At 43.2% G+C, this 21,453-nt stretch overlaps 1 protein-coding gene across 2 annotated transcripts in view; it reads right to left on the bottom strand.

The window, feature by feature from the left end:
* INO80C (INO80 complex subunit C) overlaps positions 1-17,913 on the bottom strand; it is a 33,913-nt gene extending 16,000 nt beyond the window's left edge. The window contains exons 1-4 of one of the 2 annotated variants that reach the window (XM_060173727.1): positions 17,663-17,913; positions 4,285-4,395; positions 2,961-3,072; positions 1,927-1,994 (exon numbers count right to left, since the gene is read on the bottom strand). In XM_060173727.1, coding sequence (XP_060029710.1) covers positions 1,927-1,994; positions 2,961-3,072; positions 4,285-4,395; positions 17,663-17,818 — 447 coding nt within the window. In that variant the 5' untranslated portion in view covers positions 17,819-17,913. The remainder of the gene's footprint in view (positions 1-1,926; positions 1,995-2,960; positions 3,073-4,284; positions 4,396-17,662) is intronic. The other variant, XM_007535550.3, reaches the window with a different exon arrangement.
* Positions 17,914-21,453: the final 3,540 nt, after the last annotated feature.

The following is a 21,453-nucleotide window of genomic DNA, read 5'->3' as shown; positions in this document are numbered from 1 at the left end:
AGAATTCCATAAAAGATTCCACTAGAAAGAGGGATGGGGGGTTGGGGGGCTGGGCAGTGGAGCACCAGGTTGAGAGCACATGTACTACTAAACTACAATGTACACTGTACTGCTAAACTACAGTGTGCAAGGACCCAGGCTCAAGCCTCCAGCCCCCACCTGTAGGGTGGAAGTTTCACAAGCAGTGAAGCAATGCTGCACTTTCCCTTTATCTCTCCTTATCTCCTTCTCCCCTCTTGATTTCTCTCTGTATTCTCTGTATTTATCCAACATATAAAAAAAGTGTTTTAAAAGGGGTGGGTTCTGGGGCAAGGGAGACAACAAAAAGGTTATGCAAAAGACTTTCATGCCAGGAGTCGGGTGGTGGCGCAGTGGGTTAAGCGCACGTCGCGCAAAGCGCAGGGACCGGCGTAAGAATCCCGGCTCCAGCCCCCGGCTCCCCACCTGCAGGGGAGTCGCTTCACGGGCGGTGAAGCAGGTCTGCAGGTGTCTATCTTTCTCTCCCCTCTCTCTGTCTTCCCCTCCTCTCTCCATTTCTCTCTGTCCTATCCAACAACAAAGCAACATCAACAATGGCAATAATAACCTCAACGAGGCTGCAACAACTAGGGCAACTAAAAGGGGGGAAAATGGCCTCCAGGAGCGGTGGATTCATGGTGCAGGCACCGAGCCCAGCAATAACCCTGGAGGGAAAAAAAAAGGCTTTCATGCCTAAGTCTGTGAGGTCCCAGCTTCAGGTCCCACCATATGCCAGAGCCGAGCAGTACTCTGCTCTTTCTCTGTATCCCTCACTACAAAAAAAAAAAAAAAAAGTTGGATGCTTAAAATTTTACCCATGTATTGGGAGTCAGGCGGTAGTGCAGAGCAGGTTAAGTGCACATGGCACAAAGCGCAAGGACCAGCATTAAGGATCCCAGTTCTAGCCCCTGGCTCTCCACCTGCAGGGGAGTCACTTCACAAGTGGTAAAGCAGGTCTGCAGGTGTCTATCTTTCTCTCCTCCTCTCTCCATTTCTCTCTGTCCTATCCAATAACAATAACAATAATAACTACAACAATAAAAAACAAGTACAAACAAAATGGAATAAATATATTTAAAAAATTTTACCCATGTATCTATAATTATACTGTAAACTATTACCCCCCAAAATTAAAAAGAACTAAATTTGAAAGTCATTTTTAACATACTGCTTCTTTAGAAAATTTAAAATAAATATTCTTAAATATATCATCTCTTAGATGCAGGACTTTAAAAAAAAAATCTCATCGGTAAAAAAGAAATCACTGCAGGCCCAGGAGGTGACACAGTCTTAGGTGTGAGGTCCTGAATTCAATCCTGGCATCCATATGCCAGAGTGGTACTCTGGTGTTTTTTTTTCTCTCTCTCTCTCATCGACAAAGAGAAATCATTGCTTCTTCTATGTTATGGTTTAGACCTAATTTGAATGGAAAGTACAACTCAAATCTGCATCTTTCTAGTAACAACCCTCTCTCAGGCCACCCAGGTTGCGGTCATGCCAGAGACAGGTAAGAGGCTGAGGAGGCCGTCAGGGGGTAGGGAACATCCCTGGATTCCATCTCCAGCACCAGAAGTGAGCAACCCTGATAAACAAATAAATAATCAGAACTTCATGTAGTACTTTGTACTCATTACTTCTCTCTCTCTCATCTGATTCTATCTTGTTTTCTTATTTGAAAAATAAAAAACAGCTTTAGGAAGGTAACTCGAGTAGAGCACTTCATGAGATCTGGCTCTGTATGAAGAACAAACAAAAACAACACTGGTATGACTCTTCAGCACAAACCCATCACCCTGTCACAGTTCACAGGCTCTGTGGGCAGCAGACATTCAACACCAGCTAAATAGGATTTACAGTGAAATTTTCTTTCAGTTCATTGGTGAGACACAGAGATATACTTATACTCACAAGAAGACCTGAAACATCAGAATACTTCTTAGCTGGCTTAAAGGATGGGGGAGCATCAATACTGAAGTCTAAAAAGAATAGAAAAGAACTGAGTTGGCTTTAAAACATTCAATGTCCTCAAACACACACACACACACACACACACACACACACACACACACACACACATACACACACGCCCCACTGCCCTAAACTACTCCTTAATCATATTCCTGAAATTTTACTTAGTGATTGTGTACTCACAGAATTCTCTGAGGGAATTAACACAATGCGTCATAGATCAAGTGCAGGCTCCAGATCTGGCTCTGCCCTGTCCCTGGGGACACTCAACTCTAGCAGAGCCACCAGAAAGTGTATCTGCCCACAAGCTACTCTCCCTGGCTCAGGCTGCTTGGCCTGGTGGTGATGAGATGCCAAACAGCCCATTAACTGGATCCCAGCATCCGGATACTGGAATGCCCACACCCAGACTCCTGACTAGCTTATTCGTCACCTGTCTGAGTCACCCCATCAACACGATGCAGTGGCAAAGGAGATGGAGGGAACACTGGACCTGCACTTCCCAGTGAGGCTGCACAGAAATACATAACTGGGCTTCACAGAAACTTGAAAATAACTGTGGCATAAAGCATATGCTCTGGGGAAAACAAAAACACCAGCTCAGAGTGAAACAGCTGACCAAGATGGTTAGCAGGACCCTCCTAAATCTTAAACAACCTTGATTTTAGAAACACCATTCAAGAGCAGACTTTTACATAAGAAGTTTATCTAACAGAAACACCCACACTATTGTGTCAGGACCTATTTCTCCAGACTGAAATGCTAACAGTGGCACTTTAAACCACATATCCACAACAAGCAAACAGAGCTGACACCCTCGTGAGGAATACACACCTATCTCCCTACACTGGTGCCACTCTCAAATTCCCAAGGTAGAAATATTTTTCCTACAGTAATGCAAACACAATCAAGTGATGTAGGGCGATTATGAGAACGTTCTTAGCTTGAACACTGTAAACACACAAACAGCTCACAGTTAGGATCATTGAGTTGCCATGGCAGTGCCCTTTCAGACGCAAGAATTTGCTTCAGGTTCTTCCAGGTTCTATTCTTCTTGCCAGCTACTGCACCACCGTGGCCAGAATGCTTGAATTAAAAAAGTGTGGAGAGGAAGAAATAAAAATCAGTGGAGACTGCCATTTCAAAAGCTGACATTCATGCTTAAGAACTGTAACATACCCCCTCATTCTGTCAGCAGACATTTGTATGCCTAACACTTTTTTAAAAAGCATTATACATACTTTAACTCATACAAAACCAGAGTTTTTGATTTTCAAAACCCATGAGTTACTTGGTGATGGAACAGAAAATAAAAGGCTGGTTTTTTTTTTTTTTTATGTGTACATGAAAAATCATAATAGCAGGGGGCCAGTAGCACATGCTATAAATGCTTGAGGAGCTGGGTTCAAGCCCCCAGTCCCTGCTTTGGGGTGGGAGGAGCTTGACTAGTGGTGAAGCAGTGGTGCAGGTGTCTTTCTGTCCCTGTGGTCTCTTTTTCCCTCTCAACTTTTCTCTGTCTCTATCCAATAAATAAATATTAAAGAGAAATCATCTTCTTTATTGAATCTAACTTTGTAGTGTTCACCCATTCATGAAATCCCATGACTTTGAAATAAATTTACTACAAAGCTAGTTCTCAACTTATGAACCCATCTCTAAGTTCTCTTTGAAAGCAAGTCTCTGTCTTGACAATTGAAAAACTCAAATAAACCTCAATGAGGCATGACAAGTCTTTTGGAAATCTTTGTGCTTGCTTTCTTTCTTGCCCCATGAAGATGTCCCAATAAAATGGAAAATACCACTAGAATCTACTGCAGGCACTGGTAATACTGTATTTCAAAACATATTACAACAAATTAACTTTCAATGTTATTATCTGAGTCACTATGATTTACTATTTCCCTGAAGAACAAAAGAGTGGCCTACTTCCACTTCACAACATAATAGCTTAGATTTACTTTATAAAACTCAGAAGAAGAATCCCTCTTTTAGTTATTTTGATCCCCACCTATGACTTAGGAAAGCCCATGGGAATGACTTTCCCTCAAAATAGGCTCCTTTAACAAATTCAACAAAGGAAACTCCAATCCTCTGGAAAAAGAGGCCCTGGGAGATCATAAGGCAACTTCCTTCACCTCCCCACATCCCTCCTACAACACAGAAGCCATCTGGGTTGATGGGGAAGGGGTTACAGGATCATCGCATCTGGAGTCCAAAGGATGTTCAGTTTTTTTATTTGTTTTGTTTTTATTTAAAGAACTTTTTTTTTTAAAGGAAAAATGTGTTCTCAATACTTACCACAAAGTTTGGATCCTTGAATGGCAAAGGCTTGGCAGCTTTTTCCACAGGTCCGGTGCCAAAATCGGAAGACACCAACTTACTCTCACTCATGGCTTCCATGCTGATGCACTTTAAGCAGAGTAAGAACAGTGTGAGGTCAGTTTCTTTTGGCTAACTTCCCTAATCCATCTCTTGACAGTATATACGATGAACTCAGAGGACACACAAGGAAAGTCTGAGGCCCAGTGAGGGGCCAGGAACACAGGAGGATGTGGCAGGCTGGGAGCAGTCAGTACCCGTGATGCAGAAGCTACAGGAGAAACAGACTTCCAGCTGCCCTGCCCCCTGTCTTGCCCCCCTGCCCCCTGTCAAGTCAAGCAAAGAGATGGGTATCTTACCCAAGTTGGCTCATTTACCTCTTGAAACCACCATAAAGTAGGTTCTATCACCCCCAGTTTACAGAAGGAAACTGAGGCTCTAAGGAACAGGTTCCAGGACACACAGTGACAGATTTTTGGATTTAAACCTAGATGAGGCCAATTCCGAATCTCCCACTATCTTCAAGACACCACACAGTCTCTATTCCTGTTGGTCTCTCACACTGTGCTTTTGAAGCATTAAGACAAAAAGGGCCAAGCCTCTGAAAGATCTTACAAGTTAGAGAGTCCAGGATAAGACTGGTATTTTTTTCCTTTTCTTCTTCTTCAATTTTTTTTAAAGATTTTATTTCTTTATTCGTGAGAGAGATAGAAGGAGAGAGAGAAAGAACCAGATATCACTCTGTGCTATCAGGGATGTGCTATCAGGGATTGAGCTCAGGACCTCAAGCATGAGAGTCCAATGCTTTAGCTACTGTGCCACCTCCTGGACCACACTTCTTCAATTTTTAAAAAAAAAAAATTTAGATATATTTATTTATTTTCCATTTTTGTTGCCCTTGTTGTTTCATTGTTGTAGTTATTATTGATGTCGTTGTTGTTGGATAGGACAGAGAGAAATGGAGAGGAGGGGAAGACAGAAAGGAGAAGAAAAAGATAGACATCTGCAGACCTGCTTCACAGCTAGCACGTGGGGAGCCAGGGGCTCGAACCAGGATCCTTACGCTGGTCCTTGCACTTTGTGCCACCTGCACTTAACCCGCTGCGCTACTGCCTGACTCCATCACTTCAATTTTTAAAGACTTGTTTTACTTATTGCAGAGAGTTTGAGAGCGAGAAAGAGGAGGAGGGGGAGAGAAAGACTGAGAGACCAGAGCACCACTCTGGCACATGCAGGATGGGGAATTGACAGGGAGACTCAGGCATGTTAAGTCTGATGTTCTCTACCAGTTAAGCTATATCTCTGGTCACCAGGTCTGGCTCTTACAGGCACAAAGGACCATGGGCATTTAAGAAAGGGAAACAGAGGAGAGGTTGGCTGCAGAGTGCTCTGGCTAATATGCTTTAAAGCTAGTAATTTATTTTGAATTTTTTAGAAAAGAAACCTTCCAAGCTAATAATCACTATTAATCTGTAATGTCCCTCTGCTGCCCCCACGCCACTCTTTTTGATTTGAAAGCCAAAGTAAAAAAATCACTTTTGGTTTGTAATATAATGTCTGATATTTACAGACTACAATAAACTTTTAAAATTAATAAGTAACTTATTAATACATATAGTGAAATGCATAGCAATAGATAGCAATTGGGAGTCTTAAGTTTTCTCAACTGTTGAAGTCTGTGTAACCTACACCCCTGTCACAATTTAGAGAATCTCCATCAATTCAGAAAGTTCTCTCATGCCCCTACCTAGTCAGTGCCTTCTGGACAACCATGGTCTGACTCCAACCACACAACATTGGGCTGTGCTAGAACTTCCTATGAGTAGTGTCTGACATCATGCATTGTTTTTTTTTTTGTTGTTAGTTTGTTTTTGTTTTTTAATTTCTTTATTGGGGAATTAATGTTTTACATTCGACAGTAAATACAATAGTTTGTCCATGCATAACATTTCTCAGTTTTCCATATAGCAGTATAACCCCCTTTAGGTCCTCTGTCATCCTATTTGGACCTGCATTCTCCACACACACACCCCCGCCCACCCCAGAGTCTTTTACTTTGGTGCAATACCATCAGGCATTGTTGTTTAGCTTCTTGAGCTGAGCATGAGGTCTGAGATTCACCCACACTGTTTGCTTAAGGCAGTAGTGTTTTGTACTGGACTTGTACATTCTCCGCACAGATTATTCCACTGGGCTGATGTACCAAAATTTGTTTACTCATTTGCCTGTTGACAAACATCCGGGTTATTTTCAGTCTTTAGCTATTTTGCAAATCTGCTAGGCTAGAGCGATGGCACAACGGTTATATACAAAAAGACATTCATACCTGAGGCACTAAGGTCCAGAGTTCAATCCCCCGTATCACCATAAGCCAGAGCTGTTTGGTGCTCTGGTCTCTTTCTCTCTGTGTGTATCCTCTTCTCTGTATCTCTCTCCCATTAAAAAAAATTAATATTTATTTATTCCTTTTCATTGCCCCTGTTGTTTTATTGTTGTAGTTATTGATGTCGTTATTGGATAGGACAGAGAGAAATGGAGAGAGGAGGGGAAGACAGAGAGGGGAAGAGAAAGATAGACACCTGCAGACCTGCTTTACCACCTGCGAAGCGACTCGCCTGCAGGTGTGAAGCCAGGGGCTCGAACCTGGATCCTTATGCGGATCCTTGCGCTTAACCCGTTGCGCTACCGTCCAACTCCCCCCAAAAAAATTTTTTAAGCTGTTGTAAACATTCTGAACAAGCTTCTGTGTGGACACAAGTTTTCACTTCTCTTTGGAATGGAGTGGTTGGGTTAGAGGCTATGCATGTGTTTAACCATGTAAGAACCTGCAGCAATCATTTGCACTCTGAATAGCAGTGTGTAAAAGTTCAGGTTGTGTATATTTGTAGATTCTACACCTCCTCCTTCAAATGGCATTCGTGGTGGGGTGGGGGTGGGGGTGGAGGAATGAGGGGTGGACTGGACTTGCTGCAATAGTTCTCTCAACAGTCTCTTCTCAGACACCTTTGCAGATTCTCCACACAGGCCTGGGTTCCAACAAGGAGTCCAGATTTTGAGTTCCTTGTCCTCTGTTCATCCCACCTCTTCTACTTGATTGCCCTTCACCTCATCCTCCCCATTCATGGTATCTGCTATCATCTTTTCCCCTTAGTTTTTGAGTAGAGACAGGGAGAAACTGAAACTGAGAAGAGAGGGAGAAAGTGACTCCTGCAGCACTGCCTCATCACTTGTGAAGCTTTCCCCCTCCAGGTGGGGATCTGGGGCTTGAACCCGGGTCCTTGTGTATGGTAACACATACGCTCTACCAGGTGTGCCACCACCCACCCTCCTTTTGCTAACATTTCTAGCCTCCAAGACTCAGATCATGTCAACTGTAAATTCCTCTTCCCTTTGGAAACACCTGTAGCCTCAAGTGAACCCCTTCCTTCCTTCCTCCACTCACCGTGCTCCCACCCAGCGGTGACACTCAGCAGTGCACACCTTGTCCGCACCACTTTCTGCAGAAGGTAGGCTTGATGCCGCTCCCTAGTTACAGCTGCTCAGTGGTTCCCACGGCCTTGGGGATTAGGAACAGATCCTGGCCTCCTCTCTGCCTCAATTGTTGTTCCTCCTCCTTCTTGCAGTTTATATTTTCTGGCATGAAATCCACAGAGTCTTTTTTCTACGTAGCTTCCAACTTTTCCACTTTCATTTATGCTTAACTGAAATTACTGTCATCAGGACCAGTCCATGCCGGTTTTAATTTTACAATAAAGGTGAGACGTCACATTTTATACATAGCTAGTTGGCACTGTCCTTGTGGTGTCTGCTTCAGGGTCACCACATCTCTGCCAGGTATTTGTGTCCTGAGACCCCACTTGATGAGGAAGCTCTGAGTCTCCTGTCACATTTGATCAACATTCAGTGTCACCGTGAAGTTTGACTCAACTGTCAGTGTTATTTCATGCTGACTATTGGTGAGAGTAACATCTACTTTAAAATGAATATATAGTTGATCATTTGTATTTAACAACTCAGTTCATTACAAAATAGTAGCTGGCACTTTGTCTTGCCACCTTCCAGACACCAAGTTGCAGATGCTACCATGATTCCATCCTGACTTTGCGGGGCAGATGACCTCACCAATGTGTCCTGGAACCTCACCTCACTTCCCCAGAGCCCTGCCCTACTAGGGAAAGATAGGCTGGAGGTGTAGATCGACCTGCCAATGTCCAAATCCAGTGGAGAAACCAGAACTCCCACCTTCTGCACCCCATTTTGGTCCATACTCCCAGAATGGTAAAGAATGGGGAACCTTCCAATGGATAAGGTGGCCCAGGAGGCAGTGCAGGGAATAAAGTACTGGACTCTCAAGCATGAAGTTCCGAGTTCAATACCCGGCAGCACATGTACCAGAGTGATATCTGTTTTTTTTTTTCTCTTCTTATATCTTTCTTATTAATAAATATTAAAAAAAAAGAGAAATAGCAGAAAAGTAAAAACACACATCTAAACAAAAGCTTGCACACATTTATAGGAAAATTAATAATAGTCCCAAATGCAACTATTTAACTACCAACTGATAAATGTGTAATAAAATGTGGCATATCCATACAATATAGATTATTTTTTTCAATCATAAGAAGGAAAAAAATTATTGATACATGTTACAGCATGGACAGACCCTTAAAATATACCAAATGAAAGAAGCCAAGTATAAAAAGCCACATGCTGTGTATTTCTATTTCCATGAGGTAACTAGTCAAATTTAGAGACAGAAAGTGAGTGAGTGGCTCTTAGGGGCTGGCAGGAATGGAGAGGGAAGAATGAAAGCTAAAATTAAGTTGTGGTAAAGGTTAGACAATTTATTCAATCTACTATAAACTACTTTATTTATTTTTTTTAAACAAAAATCAATGGGTATATCAATAGATGTCCAAAAAGCATCATAAAATTCAACAGTATTTCCTGATAAAAATTCTAAGTAATTTAGAACTAAAGGAAACTCTTTAAATATGATAAGATTCTTTTCTCCAAAATACAATGGCAATCAATATAATAAACCATAATCTGCTGAAACAATTCTCATTAAAAATTGATTTGACTTCTTGTTAAATATAATTTGTATTGAAATTGATTCATACTGTTCTTTCTTTTTTAAAATTTTTATTTATAAAATGGAAATATTGACAATACTATAGGAGAAAAGGGGTACAGTTCCACACAATTCCTACCACCAGAGCTCTGTATCCCATTTCCTCGCTTGAAAGCTTTTCTATTCTTTATTCACCTGGGAGCATGGACCCAGAATCATTATGGGGTGCAGAAGGTGGATGGTCTGGCTCCTATAATTGCTTCCTCACTGAACATGGGCATTGGCAGGTCGATCCATACTCCCAGGCTGTCTCTCTCTTTTCCTAGTGGAGCAGGGATCTGGAGAGGCATATAAACTACTTTAAAGGGATTAATTTTCTCCACCTGCAGCGGAAAGCTTCACAAATGGTGAAGCAGGGCTGCAGGTGTCTCTGTCTCTTTCCTTCTCAATTTCTCTTGGTCTCTATCCAATAATAAATTAATTAAAAAAGAGATCAATTTTATGGTATGTGAATTATATCTCAATAAAGTTGTTACAAATAAATGTGTAAAAGTATTAGCCAATAGAATGAAGCAATGTTTTCACTGCTCCAGGCCACTTTCACCTCTAGACAGACAGACAGTGAGAGGGAGGAAGCCACAGCAATAGAGCTTCCTCTGTTGCCATAGCACCTCCTGTGTGATGGTTCCAGGGCTCAAACTGGGATTATATGGATGGCAAGGCACAGGACCTAACCACTAAATTCTATCTCCGGCTCTATAAACTCTGACCTTTCCCTCCCTGCCCCCTCTTTCTTGCCTCCAGTTGCTGGAGCTCAGTGTCTATGAATCCACTGCTCCTGGCAGCCTTTTTTTTTTTTTCCTTTTTAATTTAATTGTTTCCATAGTTTTATTCATTAGGACAGAGAGAAATTGAGAGAGGAGAGGGAGAAAGACAGACACCTGCAGCCCTGCTTCATCACTTGTGAAGTGTCCCTGCTGCAGGTGGGGAGCGGGTGACTCCAACTCGGGTCCTAGTGAATAATACTATGTGAATTTAACCAGGTGCACACCACCTGGAACCCTATAAGCTCTAATCTTTAAAGAAATAAAAGATGTATTTACGAGAGCGTGAGAGGGAGAACCAGACATCCATCCTTCTGGCAGATGCATGCAATACCAGAGATTGAACTAGGAACCTCGTGCCTCAGAGTCCAATGCTTTAACCACTGTATCATCTCCTGAGCCACTAAACATTGATTTAAAAATTTAAGTAAGTGGATGAAAGGGAAGCTTTTACCTACAGTAGAATTCTTACCTACAGAAGAATTCTAACTAACAGGCATAGAACGAATAAAGGAATACAAATATTTTCAATTTGATTGGAACCATTTGATTTAAGTCACTAAAATATTTGGCAACCATCATAATAATAATAATAATAATTACTTCAGGCAAGTACTATGATTGGACACTAAAAGTAGCTGTCAAAAGCAGGATGAGAACTAGCATATTTACAAGAGCTCAAAGCATCTTCCCACAGGGTGTTTCAAAATAAATAGGAAGACAACTTTAGTGGCAGACACCACCTGCGTTAGTTAACAAAGTTAGTGTCACTGGTAAAAGGCCACCGCAAGTGTGTGCCATGACAGGACACACTGACACAGGAAGTATATCACTCTTCTATTCTTGTCAAAAATCGGTTCCTTAAATCAAATAGTGAGGAAATATCAGACAAGCTCTACATTGAAGAACATTCAATGGAACAGTGACCAGGACCCTGCAAATGTGTCAAAGTCACAGAGCCTGTTCCCAATTAAAGGAGATAAGACAACTAAATGCTAGGGCAGAGTATAGGCTACATTCTGGAAATTTTTAGGACAAGAATTAGATTTGTATATTAGCTATCAGTGCAGCTTCAGAGTTAATTCCCTGAGTGTGATGATTCTACGGTTGTTATATAAGAGAATACTTTTGGTTTCAGGAAATACACGCTGAAATATTTAGAGGATTAAAAAAAAATAGGTTGTTCTGGTAAAAAATCTCTTCATCAAGACATAACCGGCTAGATATGCCAGGGACCCCAGAACCTGAGGCCAGACACAGTAGCTGGCACACAGGTAAAGAATAATGACAGTCTTGTGCCTGTAGCTCCAAAGTCCCAGGTTCAATCCCCTGCACCACCAAAAGCCAGAGTTGGGTAGTGCTCTGGTAAAAAAAAAAAAAAAAAAAAGTCCACAGGCCCCATGGAACATACCTAAAATGGACTTCCACACAAAGACTCACAGTTTCATTTGCTCTATTCCTACCTTTGGATTCCTGGTTATTGAACAATTTGCTTTATTATCTTACTGCCTTTCAGCCATCAAGTTGCAGATGCTACTATGATGTCATCCTGACCTCCCCTGACAGAGGACCTCTTCAATGTGTCCAGGAACCTCACCTCCCCAGAGCCCTACCCCACTAGGGAAAGAAAGAAATAGGCTGGGAGTATGGATCAACCTGCCAACGTCCATGTCCAGCAATTACGGAAGCCAGACCTTCCATCTTCTGAACCTCATAAAGAATTTTGGTCCATATTCCCAAAAAGGGATAAAGAATAGAGAAGCTGGGGCTGGGTGGTGACACACCTGGTTGAGCACACATGTTGCAGTGCTCAAGGACCCAGGTTCATGCCCCCGGTCCCTACCTGCAGAGGGAAAGCTTTGCAAGTGGTAAAGCAGTGCTGCAGGTATCTCGCTATCTCTCTCCCTATCACTCACTTCCCTCTTGATTTCTGGCTGTTTCTATCCAATAAATAAATAAAGATAATGCAAAAAAAGTTTTTAAAAACCACAGAAGTCAAGGAGTAAAGAGTGAAGGATGCCTGCAGCCACCTGAGAGCCCTGCAGACTTTCAGGGAAAAAAAAAAAAAAGAATAGGGAAGCTTCCAATGGAGAGGATGAGACACAGAACTCTGGTGATGGGAACTGTGTAGAACTGTACCCCTGTTATCTTACAATCTTGTTAATCATTATTAAATCACTAATAATTAAAGAGACAGAGATGAGACAGAGAGAGAGATGGAGAGAATTATGACAGTCACCACCTCTTTCAATAGGTGGTACCTGGGGGTGAAAGAGGCAGCCCAGGCTCACTAGCTGGAAGTACCTTGAGATGCGCATGTGTGTGTAAGAAAGGACAGAACCACTGAATCCACAGTTCACCAGGCTGTCCCCAGAGGACTGACTCATCAGTGAGGAACAGGCCAACGGGTGTGGGCTTACAGGTTGGCCTAAGTGAAGGGAGATTCAGAAAAGCAACCCTAGGAGCTATGCATGAAGAGTACATCATAGCAGAAAAACCCAGGCAGGCCAGGGAGAGGAGAGTTCAGGGGGATAAGCAGGAGGGAGGCAGAAGAGGTTTCCTGGGGCCAGAGGCATTTCAAGTTTCCATCTTGTTGTTAAGAGGTTTTTTTCTTATAAGGAAAATGACTACTTACATAATGTTTCCATCTGGGGGGAAATAAACAAGCAGAAGTGCTATTAAAGAAGCAAAGAGGCGCAGACACGGAAGGGAAGTGAGAAAAGAGGCTCTGGGCCTCCAGTGGAGATTACACCACCACCCTCCGTGGGGGAGTTGAGTTATTTTTTCACTCAGGGACTGCAAAGATACTGCATCGCTTGCTCCCTTTCTCTCCATGCCCCTTCCTAATGCCTGGTGGGGAAGCTCAAAAGCACTGTCTGTACAGTGAAATTCCAAGGAGGGAAATGGAGTGACCTTTTGATGGAGGCTGTTTGTTTCTAGGTCTACCTGTCTCCCTCTCCCATTCTCCCCAGGTCCCCCAGGAGAACACTGGCAGGCAGAAAGACTCCCCCAGGTTGGAGCAGGTGGTGCTGCCCCTGGGAGCACTAAGAAAAAATAGGTCCCTCAGCAAGTCCATGTGTGCTGGGAGGTCTGGGAGTTCTGCCAGGGAGGAGGATGCAGCCTCAGACAGGTGCATCTGCTAAGCGGAAAGGGAAGGGTGGACAAGGAGGGTGTCACTGTTCAGGGGAACACACTAAGGAGTTAAGAGGGTATCAAAATGCACTTGAGCACCGACCTCTCCTGCTGGTTTGATCTCTCCATCCTCTTCCCCTTTTCAGCAGAGCCAGACACCCATTAAGAAATCAAAGAAGTGATGGGGCGTACACCTCTATCCCTCTCTCCACCATCGCTGGACATCTCCAACAGGAACAGCATGGTAGACCCGCTTGTGGGCCTCTACAGGACGTTTCCCTCAATGTGGGTCCACAACGGTAGAAACTGCCTCACCCTCCAAAGGGAGGCTGGGTCAACGTACTCTGCCACTTGAGGAAAACTGGTCCTGCAGTGAGTGCAGCCTAGAATTCCTAGCTATGACCATGGAATGTGAGCTCACACCTACAGGGATGCAGAGGTTACATAGGCTCCTGTGCTGAATTTGGGCCCCAGATCAGATTGATGGGGTTTACAACTGATGGTGTTATACTTTCCCTGAGAGAGAAGAGAGTTTATATACTCTCTTCCCTGACCCAGCTTTCTAGTCCTTTTTCCAACTATGACACCATCTCCCCAGACAATATCTTGGGTCCACCTGCATGTTAGCTGTCAGGCTCAGGCAAAAACTAGTAAAGTCATGGGCCCCTTGGGAACAGACCTAAAATAGACCTACTAGCTTTTTCCAAAATGGAGACTCCAATCTCATCTGCTCTATTCTTCCCTTTAGGTTCCTCATTATTAAACTATTGGTTCTGCTTTACATCTTTATGCTTTTCAACCATCAAGTTGCAGATGCTACCATGAAGCCAACCTAACTTACCTGGGCAGATGACCTCAACTATGTGCCCTGGGACCCCACCTCTTCAGATACCCCCGTAGGGAAAGATAGAAACAGGCTGGTGTATAGATTGACCTGCCAACACCGTATCAGCAAAGAAGCAATTACAGAAGCCAGACCTTCCCCCTTCTGCACCCCATAATGATCCTGGGTCCATGCTTCCAGAGGGATAGTGAATAGGAAAGCTTGCAATGGAGGGGATGGAATGTGAAACTCTGGTGGTGGGAATTGTGTGGACTTGTACCCCTCTTATCCAATGGAATTGTTGATCATAATTAAATCAGTAATTAAAAAAAAAAAGTCAAAGTGAAGGGGCTGCTGGACTGTGGTATACCTGGCAGAGTGCAATTGTTACCACGCACAAGGGCCTGGGTTCAAGCCCTCAGTGCCCACCATTATTTGTGAAGCAGTGCTACAGGTCTGTCTGTCTCTCTCTCTTTCTCTCTTTCTCTCTCTCTCTCTCATCCCCCCTTCCCTTTCAATTCCTCTGTTTCTATCAACAAAAGGAAAAAAAAAAAAAAATCAAAAGGCCACCAAAGCAGTGAGTTTGCCATGAAAGCACTGAGCCCTAGCAATAGCTCCTGGTGCAATAAAACAAAAAAAGAAAAGTGAAAAGTGGGGGTGGGGTGGGGGTGGGGGGGGGGAAGGAGGAAAAAAGGAAAGTCATCGTCCCATAAACTGACCTATGTCATTCCAGGGCTGCAAACACTGAGCTCTTTTCCCTGTCTGACCACAGTCCAAAAGAAGACCCCACCCTGGGACTGTAACTGGGGTTTCTGCTTTTCCTTCCTCTTTATTCCTCTATTCACAGCAGTGCACCTTCATTTTCCCTCCCTCTGAGCTTTAGCCAAGCGGAGATGTCTGTGACTACTAGTGATAGGATGAAGGGGAGAGTCCCTCGGTCAAAGGGAGGATTAAGTCTGTGAGGCTGGGATGCACTCAAATAAAAGAAAACAAGAAGTAGGGTTTCCAGATTACTGATCCACTGTTCATACTCTAATGACTGAGGTGAAATGGTACTGCCAGGAAACATGAAATCTTAAGAGAGAGAAGTAATGCCTCAAGTAAGGAGTGACTCCCTCAGCAGAAAAAGAGGGGGGAAATCCCTTTGTTTTCTCTCTGAAAAATCCAATGTCCAGCTCCATCTAACTATCAAATAGTCAACCCTGGTCTAAAACTGCAGTTACTAGAGTCACTTGGAACATCAAACATGTGAGTTGCAACCTTTTGGTGCCTCAGGCATGAAATTTTTTTTTTCCCTCAAAAAAAATTATTTTCCTTACTTTTTTAACCAGAGCACTGCTCAGCTCTGGCTGATGGTGGTGTGGGGGGACTGAATCTTGGACTTTGAAGCCTTAGGCATGAGTCTTTCTGTATAACCATTATGCTATCTCCCTGGCCCTAAGGAGCATTGCTCTAAGGTACTTAGAAAGTGCTTAGAATGGTGACTGGTTCAGTAAATATTATTAATCACAATTTATGTTCCTTTAACGGTGTATCTGTTCTACAACTCAAATTAACACTGATCATTTTCAGGATTGGGGAGAAACAAAACAGTAGTGCACCAAAACTGTATGCCTGAGGTCCAAGTTTCCAAATTTAATCCTAGGCATCACCAAATGCCAGAGGTGAGCAGCACTTGGGTCTCAGTCTTCCCCCTCCCATTCTTGTCTCACTGTCATGAATGTAAAAGATATTTTAAGGGGCCAGGTGGTGGCACACCTGGTTGAGCACACATGTTACAATGCGCAAGGACCCTGGTTCAAGCCCCCAGTCCCCACCGGTAGGGAGAAAGCTATGCAAGTGGTGAAGCAGGGGTTGTGGGTGTCTTTCTGTCTCTCTCTCCCCCATACCTCCCCTTTTCTCTCAATTTCTGGATGTTTCTACCAAATAAATAAAGATAATTTTTAAAATTATTAAAAATCTTTTAAAAAATCATTTTCAAGCATTATAACCAGTATGAGACAGTAGTTTCCAAATTTTGACATTACCTATGTTATGAAAACTGAAAATGTAAATCCATACACAGAACAAATGAAGTTTGCATAAATTTAACATGTGTAAACACTTTATAGTAATTTCTGCTGAACTAAATATTCAATCAATATTTTAGGCCGCATGGCTACAAAGTACTGTATTTTGTTAATTGCCTCATATATAACACAAGTAGAATTCCAATGCTGCCCATTAGATTTCCAGCTTCTGGTGTACAGACATCTTCTACCTTCTCAAGTTAACCAAACAAGCACTAAGCTAGGTACTGCTGTGAAGGGGCTTTACAGATGTAATTAATTAAGGTCTCAAACCAGTCGACTTTAGACAGAAGGGGTTATGTAGGTGGGCTTGCCTTTACCACATAAGTCTTTTAAAATTGAGTTCAGCCTTCAGTAACTAAAGAATTCAGGGATATCTGAAGTATGAGATGGACTGCATGCAAGACAATCCCTATAGCTGGTTCCAAAGTACAAAATCTTGTGGCAAGAAATGTGAGCAGTGACTGGTAGTAATAACAGGAACTCAGTTTTAGCAGTGCAATTAACTGAATTCTGCCAAGAACATTGAATGAAGTTGAAAAGAGATTTTTCCCCAAAACCTCCAGACAAAAACTCCAGCTCAGTTAGCACTCTGATTTCAGTTTTATGATGCCCTGGGCAAAGTACTAAACCCAGTAATGTAGTACCAAAATTTTCAACTTGCTGGACCATGAACTAATAAATAGGTGTTACTTATGTCACTACATTTGTGATGACAGCCATAGAAAACTCATGCAATACGTGTATGTCAATCTCTCCTGAGAGTTATTTGGAAAGGGAGGGAAAAACAAAAAGCACTACCAACAACTTCAGGAAGAAGCAACTGTCTCTAGAACAAAGTTCTGTGTGGAGGATGCCACACCATGCCAGAGTACTTAGTAACAATCCCATGTTTGCCCTCCTACTGGTTTGAACAAGATCCAGAAGGCAAAGAAAATATAAGCTGTTCCTTTGTTGAAAATTACTTGCTGGAATCCCAGGGCCTTGATCACCCTCGTTATGTCTGCGTCCAGCGCTGTGTTCAAGGATTTACGACCACGATCTCACTGAATTAAGAAAACCACCCCATAAATTAACGCCAAACCCATTTTGGGACAGGGAAACTGAAGGTCGAAAAGCCACTTTTCTGAAGCTATGGGAAATCATATTAATGCATCTTTGCATCCCTCGGTGGTTTTAGGACGCTTGGCAATCTCAGACACTGGGGGAAAATAAGTATGTAGACGGGACAAAAATAAGACAAGCTAATTTATGCTTGACTGACACACAAAAAGAAAAGTCCTCAGCCTCCCTCTACACACAGCCTGGAGCCTTCTGCCGGCGAGAAGGGAAGTGGCACACGCAAAGCCCTAGCCCCGTCCCCACGGCCACACATTCGCCTTAGCTCCGCCCCCTTTGCCCCGCGCACGCGCAGATTAGCCGAGTGACGACATACCTGTGCAAAACTGGAGCCGGACACTTTTTTCTTCTTACTCGCGGTGTAGCTCCCGGAGCTGTTGCCATTGTGGGAAGGACTGCCTGGCCTCTTCTTGCTATTCCGGGCTATGGCCGGAGTGGAAGGGGCAGCCACTATGGGAATCTGAGCCGCCATGCCGACCCAGTGCCCTTCTCCCCCCACCCCCTCACTTTTTTCCGACGCTGGTCTGGAACTTCCGGCTCGCTCTCACTTCCGTCTTCTCGCTTGAAAATCCGGCCTGGACTCCGAGCATTCGCCGCATCTCAGCCAAATGGAAAAGGCGGAGCTCGGAGTATCTGTCTTCCTGGGGCGGGAGGTGTAGATGGGGTGGGGTCTTGCTACTCAGGGACCGGGAACTTGGGCACCTGCCTGAAAATGACTGGTGTTTTGCGATTTTTTTTTTAGTAGTAGTAGTAGGATTGTTAAACTGCTTTGGCTCATGTTAAGTCAGAAAACCGATCACCTTTAAGGTCTGTGATAGTAAAGGTGCGATTATTCCTGCTGACCCATCAAGGCAAGATTGTCAAGCTACTAGTTTCTCCTTCATGGAAGAAGTTTGTCTATTATAGTGTTCACCATAGTGGTCTGTAGACGGGTGCACAGGTCCTTTTGAGCTCTTTATTTTCTTAAATACTTAAAATTTATTTATTTATTTATTCACGAGAGAACCGGGTGTCACTCCTATACATGGAGTTCAGGACCTCATGCTGCAGCAGCGTGCAGTGCTTTACTCTTGGTGCTACCTCCCGGGTCGCACCTTTGAGAGTTTATAAGTGTCACTCCCACCGCCAAATACAGATGAGCTGTGCATTGAGATGGTTCACAATATCACTCCCTGCCCCCAGACTAGAATCCTTTGCTTTGTTAAAATACATCCCTCCCAGTTCAAGCTTCACCGTATGTATACATCCCTCCCAGTTCAAGCTTCACCGTATGTTTCCCTGTTTTTGCCTTGCTGCTGCTTCTTCCTTTTTTTTTTCTTTAACCAGAGCACTGCTCAGCTCTGGCTTATGGTGGTGCAGGGGATTGAATCTGGGACTTTCGAGCCTCAGGCATGAGAGTCTCTTTGCATAACCATTATGCTATCTACCTCTGCCCTGCCTTGCTTTTTTTTTTTTTTTTTTTTTCTGCCTTGCTTCTTAAGTACTACCTATAAATGAGACTGTCCTGTATTTATCCTTCTCCTTCTTGTTTGCCTCACTTCAAGTTCCATAAAGGTATGGAAAAGGAGACAATTTCATCATTTCTGAAAACTTCTACTATGCTCTATTTCTTCACAGTCTCCATGACATAAGCTGCATGGTTTATAATTGGTTGGTTAATGTGAATAAGGGTGATATTGTTACATTCACTTATCCCTCCAGGTCACAGGGACTTGCAAGTCATCATATATGTCATTTAACACACTACAGTATATTACAATCATTTAAAATGTTGAAATAACTAATGAACCCTCAAGCCCCTGCAGCTACAAGCTGAAACTACTGTGTTCTTTTTAAAATTAATATTATTCATTTAATAATGATAGACAAGGCCTAGGATAAGAGGGGTACAATTCCCAACACCAGAGTTTCATACCCCATCCTCTCCATTGGAAGCTTTCCTATCTTTTATTCCTCTGGGAGTATGGACTCAAGATCATTATGGGGTGTAGAAGGGGGAAGGTATGGCTTCTGTAATTGCTTCTCTGCTGAACATGGGCATTGCTTCTCTGCTGAACATTGGGCATAAACATGGATCCATACTCCCAGCCTGTTTATATCTTTCCCTAATTGGAAACTGGCATATAAGAATCTACACAGTTGGGGGTCAGCAGTGGGTTAAGTGCACATGGTGCGAAGTTCAAGGACCTGTGTTAGGATCCCCACTTTATCCCCCAGTTCCCCACCTGCAGGGGGGTCACTTCACAAGTGGTGAAGGTCTGCAGGTGTTTTGTCTTTTTGGCACTTGGTCAGAGGTCCTTTGCTCTTCTTAGATTATTCTTCCCAGTTGTTTCACCAACTCTAGAGGGCCTTAGGTACTACTGAATACAGATTTTTATCACTTATAAAAGATGCATACTTGGGTATAAAATTCCTTTTTTTTTTTCCTCCTCCAGGGTTATTGCTGGGCTCGGTGCCTGCACCATGAATCCACCGCTCCTGGAGGCCATTTTCCCCCCCTTTTGTTGCCCTTGTTGTAGTTTCGTTGTGGTTATTATTATTGCCCTTGTTGACACAATTCGTTGTTGGATAGGACAGAGAGAAATGGAGAGAGGAGGGGAAGACAGAGAAGGGGAGAGAAAGATAGACACCTTCAGACCTGCTTCACCGCCTGTGAAGCGACTCCCCTGCAGGTGGGGAGCCGGGGGCTCAAACCGGGATCGTTACGCCGGTCCCTGCGCTTTGCGCCACATGCGCTTAACCCACTGTGCCACCGCCCGACCCCCGGGTATAAAATTCCTTACCAGATAGCAACTTAACTGCTCATAAATCTCTCTCACAGCCTAAGAAAAAAAACAGGATTTAGGGGGCTGGGTGGTGGCGCACCCAGTTAAGTGCACATATTACCAAATGCAAGGACCTGGGTATAAGCCCCCACAAGCAGTGAAGCAGGTTTACTGGTGTCTATCTACCTTTCCCTCTATCTCCTTGTCCTTTGTCAATTTCTTTTTGACCTAATAAAAATCAAGAAAGAAAAAAAAAGGGAAAAAGTGACTTCTAGAAGCTGTGGATTTGTAGTGCTGGCATTAAGTCCCAGCAATAACCCTACTGGCAAAATAAGTAAATAAATAATAAAGAAAAATAAAAGAAAGACAGGATTTATCCCTTTTGTTCCTCTAAAACACATTCCTCCTTCAGTGGTTCCCATTACATAAAATGCCAAGGCCAAGCAGTGGAATACCTGGTCGAGCACACATGTTACAATGTGCAAAGACTTGGTTCAAGCCCCCCATTCCCCATCTTCAGGGGGGAAGCTTTGTGAGTGGCGAAGCAGTGCTGCAGGGCTCTCTCTGTCTCTTTACCTTTCTAACTCCTCTCTTGATGTCTCTATCTCTATCCAATAAATAAATAATAAATAAATACATAAATAAACAAGTCAGTGGAAATTCCAGTGTTTTCTACCAGTTTATCAAGCCAAAAGCCTGGAATCATCTTGGTCCCTTTATCCACCTCCGCCGTCATCTTTCTTTGGCTCCCAATCACCTTTTTTTTTGTTTTCCTGCTTTTATTTATTTTTTCCTGCTTCCTCCTTTGGCCGCTATAGCATAGTGGCTACCCCTATTCCAGATGACCTCTTTAAAGATACAATGGTGTATATTTAGAGCACATCTGCTACGTAAACCCTCTGCCTTCCTGTCACCCTTAGACGGAAATTCAATGTCCATACATGGTCTGAGAGCTCTTCAAAGACTTGTTTCTCTCTCTTAACTTTGCCTCTTGCTCTGCTTCTGCCATTCAGTTCATTTTTCAGCTGTTTTTACTTTTGTCATTTCCACCAGTCAACTGTCCACCCAACCCCCATAAGAACCTTGACATGTATTGTTTGTACTTCTGCCTGGAATCTGTTTTTCTCCAAACTCTGTCCTCCTGTTATTCTTTCCTGTCACTCACTCTGTCTTGACTGTTAATCTCCATTCCTGTCTTGTTAAACCCCTTTCCTCCACATTCCCATTATCTGTCATTTGGTAGCTATTGATTGTGGGGTAAATTCCAAGCCCTGAGGATGGAGACAAGCACACACAAAACAGAACACTCCTCTGGACAGTTGCCACATAGTCTTTAAGAATT

Source organism: Erinaceus europaeus, chromosome 15, assembly GCF_950295315.1.
Source record: "Erinaceus europaeus chromosome 15, mEriEur2.1, whole genome shotgun sequence".
NCBI classification, from domain to species: domain Eukaryota; kingdom Metazoa; phylum Chordata; class Mammalia; order Eulipotyphla; family Erinaceidae; genus Erinaceus; species Erinaceus europaeus.
This window is presented reverse-complemented; position numbering and strand designations above follow the sequence as displayed.